Below are 9,057 nucleotides of genomic sequence, written 5' to 3'. Positions count from 1 at the left end.
ATACTGGCTTTTTACATCTTCTGTTTCCTCATGCTCTTACAGGCCGATCTCTATGCCGGAGCGCTGTTCATCCAGCAGGCGCTTGGCAAGAACACAGACGAGTGGCTCTACATCAGCATCATCATCCTGCTCGCCATCGCCGCCGTGTTCACCATCACCGGAGGACTCACGGCTGTCATCTGGACCGACTTCGTGCAAACCATCCTCATGCTGGTCGGCGCTCTAACACTCATGGGCATCGGTAAGTACTCATGTGTGTGTGTGCGTGTGTGCGTGGGTGAGTGTGTGTGTGTGTGTGTGTGTGTGTGTGTGTGTGTGTAAGACTCCGGTCCGTGATCAATGTGTGTCCTGTTACTATAGCTGTCCCTCATGTACGTCATTAGCTCCTATATATGTGTCTTTCACTATCACTAACTACGCTAACAGTGCGTCGAGTCCAATGTTAAGGACCAAATTCTGAAACACTTCTGCGCCACACCTCCACTACTTTCTAAAGGCTCTAGTTGAAGATACACGGGTTTTTAAGGATGTTTTTGCGGTTCTAGTGATATATTAACAAGATCCCTATATTATCAAAAGGAGGAACAGTCTTGAGAATTCGACTAATCACCTCTGTGGCTCTTGAAACGAGTCGTGGTGGATGAGAGAGCAAAGCGTTTTTGAATACGAGCCTATTCTCTAACACTCCTGCGCCATACCTCCTCAACGACTTTCAGGACTCTAGTTGAAGTTACACGGGTTTTTAAAGGTGTTCTTACGGTTCTAATGACAGATTAATACGACTTCTACATCATTAGCAGGAGAAACAGTCTTGTGAACCCCTGCGAATCATCTCAGTGGCTTTTGAAAATAGTCGTGGTAGGTGAGAAAGCAAAGCGTTTCTGATTACGGGCAAGGCTTAGTAAGTGCCGTGTGCTATACTTGTGTTGATGTCCACTAACACCACTAACTAACCCCCCCAAGCGTTCCACGAGGTGGGAGGATACGAGGCCATGGTGGAGAATTACTTCACTGCGATTCCCAACGTGACTAGATACTCCGAGGACAATAAAACCAACTGCGGGGAGCCTCCGAGCTACGCCATGCACTTCTTTAGGTCTGCGGTGCCTGGGGAGTCTGACCTGCCCTGGCCCGGCATGATCTTTGGCATCACGATCTCCGCTATCTGGTACTGGTGCACTGATCAGGTGAGTGAGTGCAGGTCTTCTTCGTCCTCTTCTTTGTCTTCACCGGTCGTATGGTCTTCCCAGGTTAAGGCTGCATTATTGGCATGCTTGTGTTGATTGTATTCTGAACAGTTTTTGGGCTTCATGTTAATGCTTGTTTTTTTTTTCAGTCTTTTATTAAAATTGTGTAGGATTTATTCTGCTTTTTATATCATAGGTTGCTTTTTTTCTTTGTCTTCTAGAATTGTGGTGGATCTACGTACGTATTTTGATTTTCATATTAAGACATGTTCTTTTTTCTTTTTCTTTTCAGTCCTTTAAAAATTGTGGTAGATGTATTCTGTTCTTCATGTTATGGCATGTCTTTCTTTCTCAGTCTTCCAAGATGTGGTGAAGGTATTCTGTTCTTCATAACTTGTTTTTCTTTCTCAATGCCCTAAAACTGTGGTGAATCTATTTTCAAGCTTCGCCATGCAAACAGTTCTGTCTTTCTTTTAGCGATCACCAAGGTGGGCGGCTACAATGAGCTAGTGACGCGGTATATGCAAGCGGCGCCTTCCGTTTCCTATTACGACGTCAACAACGAGACGTGTCCTGGCGTGTACCCTCCGCCATACGCCATGAACTTGCTTCGGCCGATAGACGGCTCAGACTTGCCGTGGACTGGAGTGGTGTTCGGATTAACCATGAGCGGCGTGTGGTACTGGTGCACCGACCAGGTACTCTCGGTGATACGCGGCAGACACACTCCTGCTGAGATCTAGACTCGATTAATACCAGATTTAGCATTTCAAGACTAACATCATTAGAATAATACTTATTTTTGACACTCATCAAATCCCGGCATGAAAATAACTAAAAAGGATTAAAAATCTCCTTCGTGTTTGTACATAGAATAAAGACAGTAACAAGGATGATCAGCCTTATGCATCAGTGGCAAACGTATCACGCTTCTGCACCCGTCTGTACATAGAATGAAGACAGTAGCATAGAATACCAGCCTAATACACCAATGACGAATGTAAATACCAACACCCTGCATTGAGCCCGCCGGTTTGAGTCGCACTTGTGTACAAAGGGAACGTTTTGAACAACATAAAACACCGACAGAATCGCAGCCCAACTCTCATCTCCTTTAGCTTTAGCATCGCTGCAGCAGACGTCCCCTCAGCAGCAGCAGCTTCAGTGCTTTGCTACTTGCTACTAACGCCACAGCTGTGGGCAGCCTCTAAGGGTGACTTGTATATACTCGTAGTACAGTACAATGATGTGCATCACAATTTCACAGTCATAAGTAAACACCGCTAATACACAGGAATGATGCGAATCCAAACTGATATAATGAGCAAATATATAAAAAAAAAATCACAGCTCATCATTGCCTTCTTATTTTTAGGCTACATGTGATGTGGTAATTATGTGGTAATTATGCACGTGTGGTGTGGCTTATTATAAAGTATGCATGTGCTTTCACTCTCCTGGTGGCTAATGCATGTTTAATCAGTAAGATATTCACTAACAAATTTACCATTATTTTAGTAAATTCCCGTATTCTAGATGCTCGTGTTTTCTCAGGCTCTGTACGATTGAAGATGTCTTATTATTTATTTTCATGTGTTAATTTTTTTTTCAATTTTCTTTCTCACTGTATTTTTTTTTTTTCCTGTTTCTGATCATCACTTCCTCTCCCAGGTATATTTTCTTTTGTTTTTACCATATTTTAAAGTAATTCCCTCACCTTTACTTTCTTTCTATACTTGTCATGCCCTTTTTTATTTATTTTTTTATTATCAATCTCTCTCTCTCTCTCTCTCTCTCTCTCTCTCTCTCTCTCTCTCTCTCTCTCTCTCTCTCTCTCTCTCTCTCACACGTGCGTGGGTCTGTATGCTGCAGGTCATCGTGCAGCGAACACTATCCAGCAAGAACATGTCCCACGCCAAGGCCGGCTGTCTCTTGGCAGGCGTGCTCAAGTTCCTACCTCTGTTCATGTTGGTGTTCCCCGGCATGGCGTCCCGCATCCTCTACACGGACAAAGTGGCCTGCGTGGATCCCGATTTGTGCTACCAGTACTGCAACAACAGGGCAGGCTGCACCAACATTGCCTACGTCCAGCTCGTCCTGCACCTCCTCCCCACAGGTTAGCACGAAAAACAAAGAAAAAGAAACGGAAACAAGTAAATAAGTAGATAAAAGAATAGATAAACGAATAAGTAGATAAATAGATAGACAGTTTCTTTTCATTTTGTGCAAGAGGGGCACTGGCAAAGGACAACTCCTCCCAGGTTAACACAAAAACAAAGAAAAATGAAAGAATAGAAATAAAAAAAGTAAAAAGATTAGGTAAACGAATAAGTAGATAAATAGACAGATCATTTCTTTTCTTATATCAGATAGGAACTGGCCAAGGGCAACAAAGAGAGAGAGAGAGAGAGAGAGAGAGAGAGAGAGAGAGAGAGAGAGAGAGAGAGAGAGAGAGAGAGAGAGAGAGAGAGAGAGAGAGAGAGAGAGAGAGAAAGGCCCACTGAGGTGCCAGTCCCGAAAGAAAGGTCAAAAAGGTCATCCAAAACTGGAGGATAAGTTTCGTAAAATAGATAATAATAATAATAATAAAAAAAAAAATAAAAAAATAAAAAAAAAAATATATATATATATATATATATATATATATATATATATATATATATATATATATATATATATATATATATATATATATATATATATATATATATATATATATATATATATATATATATATATATATATATATATAAACAGATGAATAAGTAAATAAGAATAAATGAATAAATACTGATAATAAATGATATAGCAATCACATCAGCATTTCCATCTTAGAACTATGTTAGGTTAGGTTAGATTACATTAAGTTTAGATTCATTCAGTTCATTCATTTCACAACTGGCCCTTCGTTATGTAGATCACGATTCGAAAAAAAAAAAACCCATCATATTTTGCCGATAAGTAAACCGTTAGTGTACGGAATAAGTAAGCAAACTAAGGTTATTTCCATAATTCCCATAATGATAGGATGAGGAGGAGAAGGAGGAGGAAATCGAGAAGAAGAAGGAGAAAGAGAAGAAAAAAAAATAGGAGGAGGAGAAGGAGGAGAAGGAGGAGGAGGAGAAGGAAGAAGATGAAGAAAAAGAAATTACATGACACACACTAATGATACGTGATGCCATCCCTCCCTTCCCTCTCTTTCCTCCCCCTGCAACACCAGGTCTCTCTGGAATGATGTTGGCAGTGATGCTGGCCGCTCTCATGTCCTCGCTCACCTCCATCTTCAACTCCTCCTCCACCATCTTCTCCATCGACATTTGGACACGGATCCGCAAGAAAGCAAGTGACGTGGAGCTGCTCATCGTGGGCCGCGGCTTCGTCCTTATCATGGTCATCATCTCCGTAGTCTGGATCCCCGTCATTCAGTGAGTAGCAGTGGTGGTGGTGGTGGTGGTGGTGGTGTTGGTGGTGGTGATGGTATCTTCGTGCTTTGGATTCCCGTCATTTAGTGAGTAACAGCGGTGGTAGTGGTGGTGATGGTAGTAGTAGTAGTAGTAGTAGTAGTAGTAGTAGTAGTAGTAGTAGTAGTAGCAGCAGTACGTAATAGCTTATTAACCACAGCTTTATAATGCATTACGCAGATTTCCGTCCGTATAATCCAAAACAAGACGAATTCATAACACTTCTACTTTAAACTAAATACTGCTGTCCACAATAATAATAATAATAATAATAATAATAATAATAATAATAATAATAATAATAATAATAATAATAATAATAACGAATAAAATATCACGAAGGATGAATAATACAAGCATTCTGTGCTAATTATAAAATATTCTCGAAATAAATAAATGAATAAATAAGTAAATAAATAATAATGACAGGAATTCTCGTCACCCTCGTAAAAGTGCAGAGTTTGCACCATATTCTGAAACACATCTACGCCCCATCTCTACTACTTTCAAAGACCTTTAGTTGAAGTGACACGGGTTTTTAATGGCGATTTTATTAACCTAGTGACAAATTAACAAGATTTCTACGTTATTAACAGGAGAAACACTCTTGAGAACCCGGTTAATCATCTCTGTGGGTTTTCAAAGTAGTTGTTGTGAGAGAACAAAGTGTTTCTGAATAATGGCCTATAGCTGTTGACTCCTTGAACGCCTAAACATTCACTCTTTTTTTTTTTTTCTTCAGGGCCTCCGCCAGTGGCCAGCTGTTCGTGTACATTCAGAGCATCACCTCCTACCTGTCCCCGCCCATCTGTGCCATTTACCTGTTGGCTGTCTTCTGGCCGCGCACCACGGAGCCGGTAAGGGCCATATTTCTGAAACACCGCATCTCGACTCGACTACGTAAAGGCTTTAATTGAAATTACACGGTTTTTTAAAGAGTGTATTTTTTTGTGGTTTTAGTGACAAAATTTCTACATTATTAACATGAGAAACACTCTTGGGAACCTGATTAATGATCTTTGTGACCTTGGAAAATAGTCGTGGTGAGAGAGCAAAGCGGGCTAAGTCCCTGTGTCTGTTATTGCAGGCAAATAAACCTTGTGCAATTGTGTTACAAGAGGCAAAGTGTTACTTCAGCTCAGTGAGTGGAGGAACAGAGGGAGTGTTTACATGAAATTAAATGAGTGTTGTGCCGCAGGGAGCCTTCTGGGGTCTCATCGCGGGTCTGATCATCGGCGTCATCAGATTCATCATGGAGTTCGCTTTCACAATCCCTGCCTGTGGAGGTGAGTTCCCCTACGCTGCTCCTCGCACTTAGGATAGGTAAGCGTATTATGGCCACGGCAGTACAGAAAAATAGCCACACGTTTCAGGAATCAGGATTGCCAGGAAGTATGTTGGTAAGAGTTAGAATGAGGATGGTAGATGATTATGCACAATTGGACACTAAGCCTCTCTCGTCTCTTCAGCTTCTGAAGAATTAATGATTCATTCATTCATTCATTCAGTGGAGAAACGTTGAGTGTACGGTAGGCTGCTACAGTTGCCTGGTGCAACTGTTACCTGCAGTCTGGTTAATGATGAATCTTAGAAGGATGAATGAATGGCTGAGTCTTGGTTGCTCAACCTACTTAACGAGATTCAGGCTGGAGAATCTGAGGTAACGCAGTGTGCACAAAAAGAACCTGTAGGTTGACCACCTCGTGTTTCCCCGCCAGAGCCTTCCTCAAATGATAAACGGCCGGAGTGGATCAAGATAATCGTGGGCAACGTGCATTACCTTCACTTCGGGTGCATTTTGCTGCTGCTGACCATGGTGGTGTCGGTATCAGTGTCTCTAATCACCGAGCCTATCCCTGAGAAATGTGTAAGTATCTCCTGTCTTCTTGCCTTACTTACATGAGCAACCTTTTGACTGATGACTTTCCCAGCAAGACAGTTCAAAATCCTTATCTACAGTGGGCCCAGCTCCTCATATCTCAGCTACCTCTATATGGAGAAAAAGACAGTTTGTGGTTTTGCCGGAAAAGAAATGTTCTGGTTGGAATAATGATGACAAAATTTCCCAGAGCCTCACTTACTATATGAGATGACACTCGTGTCTCGCTCCAACCATCAACCATCAGATATATGGAATCAAAAGCATTTCGTCTCATCAACTCCTTCCCTCTAACAGACTGTCTTCAGCCTCTCTTTCATCACCACACTGTTGCATTTCTATCTTCTACCGTTATTTCTACGCTAACTGCTCTTCTGATCTTGGTAACTGCATGCCTTCCCCTTTCTTTGCCGCCCCGCTGTACACGACTTTCTACTTTCACCTTTATCCTGTCCACCTCTGTAATGCAAGAATTAACCAGTATTCTCAATCATTCATTCTTCTTTCTGGTAAACTCTAGAATTCCCTGGCTGCTTCTGTATTTTCTTCTTCCTATGACTTGAACTCTTTCAAGAGGGAGGTTTCAAGAAACTTATCCTCCAATTTTGAATGATCCTTTTGACATTTCTTAAGGGACTGGCAACTCAATAGGCCTTTTTCACTCCTCTATTGCCCTTGGCCAGTGTCCCCTTTACATGAAAAAAATATATATATATACATATAATTCGTTCCCATTCACTGCCACTCGCCTTACAGCTGTATCGCCTTACCTTCTGGAGCCGCAACAGCAAGGAGGTCCGTATGTCCGTCCGCGAGTGGAGGAACGAGCAGCGTCCTGATGAAATCAAACACATCTCGGGCAAAGATGTGGACAGTGTGTCCTCCAGAGGCACGCCAAGTAAGGGCGTCCATTGTAAAGTCTTCTTCATGTAACCACACAGCATTTGTGTCGAAATATACTGTGATGCACAAAGTGAACGTGAAATAATTCTGATATCTTATAATCATACTGTTTTCCTGACAAGTGAAAACGCGTCTTCATCATTCCTGGTGATGTACAGGCGTCACACAAGCGAACATGAACAGAAAACGAAGTTAAACTAAATTTGACAAAATAAAAGTAATTTTCATTATATTAATGTAAGACTTGATTAATCAAATTCAATTTAACGGCATTTGCCATCAATCTAAGATTGTTGGCCATTATATAGGGGAACGGGAGAAAATATTCATGATCATTTATTTTTTGTTTATATATATATATATATATATATATATATATATATATATATATATATATATATATATATATATATATATATATATATATATATATATATATATATATATATATATATATATAAGGACGGCGCTGGATTTCCTTTTAGCAAAAGGATGACAGTGGAAAGTTAGTTGTTTTCTAGGTGACTAGAGCCATCCTTCTTGCCATTTAGCTTCTCGTCAAAGCAAATGTTTTATCCTCAGATCTGCCACAGTGGCGACGCATACTCAACCTGGTGTGCGGCGTGAGCTCAGCGGCTGAGACGCCTACGGAAAACCCCGACGACAAACTATCGCCAGAGGAAAAGGCCAAAAAAGCTGCCGAATTCCTCGAGGAGAAGGCGCCGTGGAAAAAGTGAGTGAAGTGAAGTGAGTAAATTCGCTGGAACATATGTTCCAGCGAATTTACCCTTGATATGTTTACAATCCCAATCTTGTCTGATGAAAATGCCTTGTGATAGGGCAAGCAGCTGCTATTTGGCACATCTTTCCTCAATCATTAGCCATTCTGAGACATGTTTTCTTGTTCTACAGCCACCACCAAACATTGTTTTTCATCCAGTGAATTCTTGCATATCACGGTGAAAGGGTTAACGAATCTAATCCCCCTTCTCCCCCGCAGCGCGGTGAATGGCTCAGCGGTCGTTGTCATGTGTCTGGCAGCCTTCATGTGGGGCTTCTATGCGTAAATGTCCCTGTTCGTCCCCGCAGCACCTGCACAGTATTCATGATGCCAGTAACACGCACAACAGTCGTTCCTCCAGCCAGAAGCCAAAACGTGTCAGAAGTCATTGATGGATGGGATCATATTCATAGGTTTCATTCCTTTATGTTGCTGAATGTGTGTGTCATGTTCACATTTTTGTATCATAATATAGTTATGTGATTTTATTATCATTTAGATAGTTATTGTAAATGTATTATTACTACTAGTAGATTATGTGTCCATGTGTTCATACGTGTACAAATCAGTTACATGATTTTATTAGAGAAGGGTACCAAGTTACCATGACCAAGTTATCTTGTCAATAACCTTATCCTAGTGTTGTGTTTTGTGTCATCTGAGAACGTTCCTTGCCATTCAGTGATAATTTTTTTTCCTGCTTGTTCCGCTTGTTGATAGATAGATAGATAGATAGATAGATAGATAGATAGATAAATGAACACACACACACACACAGAGAGAGAGAGAGAGAGAGAGAGAGAGAGAGAGAGAGAGAGAGAGAGAGAGAGAGAGAGAGAGAGAGAG

At 41.2% G+C, this 9,057-nt stretch overlaps 1 protein-coding gene across 4 annotated transcripts in view; it reads left to right on the top strand.

Moving 5' to 3' along the window:
* Positions 1 to 8,824, top strand: part of LOC135090065 (sodium/glucose cotransporter 4-like) — a 20,348-nt gene extending 11,524 nt beyond the window's left edge. For 3 of the 4 annotated variants that reach the window (XM_063986341.1, XM_063986348.1, XM_063986357.1), the window contains exons 6-15: positions 43 to 241; positions 964 to 1,187; positions 3,060 to 3,303; positions 4,408 to 4,612; positions 5,391 to 5,505; positions 5,847 to 5,934; positions 6,367 to 6,515; positions 7,284 to 7,425; positions 8,013 to 8,163; positions 8,431 to 8,824. In XM_063986341.1, the coding sequence (XP_063842411.1) occupies positions 43 to 241; positions 964 to 1,187; positions 3,060 to 3,303; positions 4,408 to 4,612; positions 5,391 to 5,505; positions 5,847 to 5,934; positions 6,367 to 6,515; positions 7,284 to 7,425; positions 8,013 to 8,163; positions 8,431 to 8,497 (1,584 nt within the window). In that variant the 3' untranslated portion in view covers positions 8,498 to 8,824. Of the gene's footprint in view, positions 1 to 42; positions 242 to 963; positions 1,188 to 1,664; positions 1,886 to 3,059; positions 3,304 to 4,407; positions 4,613 to 5,390; positions 5,506 to 5,846; positions 5,935 to 6,366; positions 6,516 to 7,283; positions 7,426 to 8,012; positions 8,164 to 8,430 lie in introns of all 4 variants that reach the window. The other variant, XM_063986369.1, reaches the window with a different exon arrangement.
* The last annotated feature ends 233 nt before the right edge of the window (positions 8,825 to 9,057 follow it).

Source organism: Scylla paramamosain, chromosome 3 (assembly GCF_035594125.1).
Source record: "Scylla paramamosain isolate STU-SP2022 chromosome 3, ASM3559412v1, whole genome shotgun sequence".
NCBI lineage: Eukaryota > Metazoa > Arthropoda > Malacostraca > Decapoda > Portunidae > Scylla > Scylla paramamosain.
This window is presented reverse-complemented; position numbering and strand designations above follow the sequence as displayed.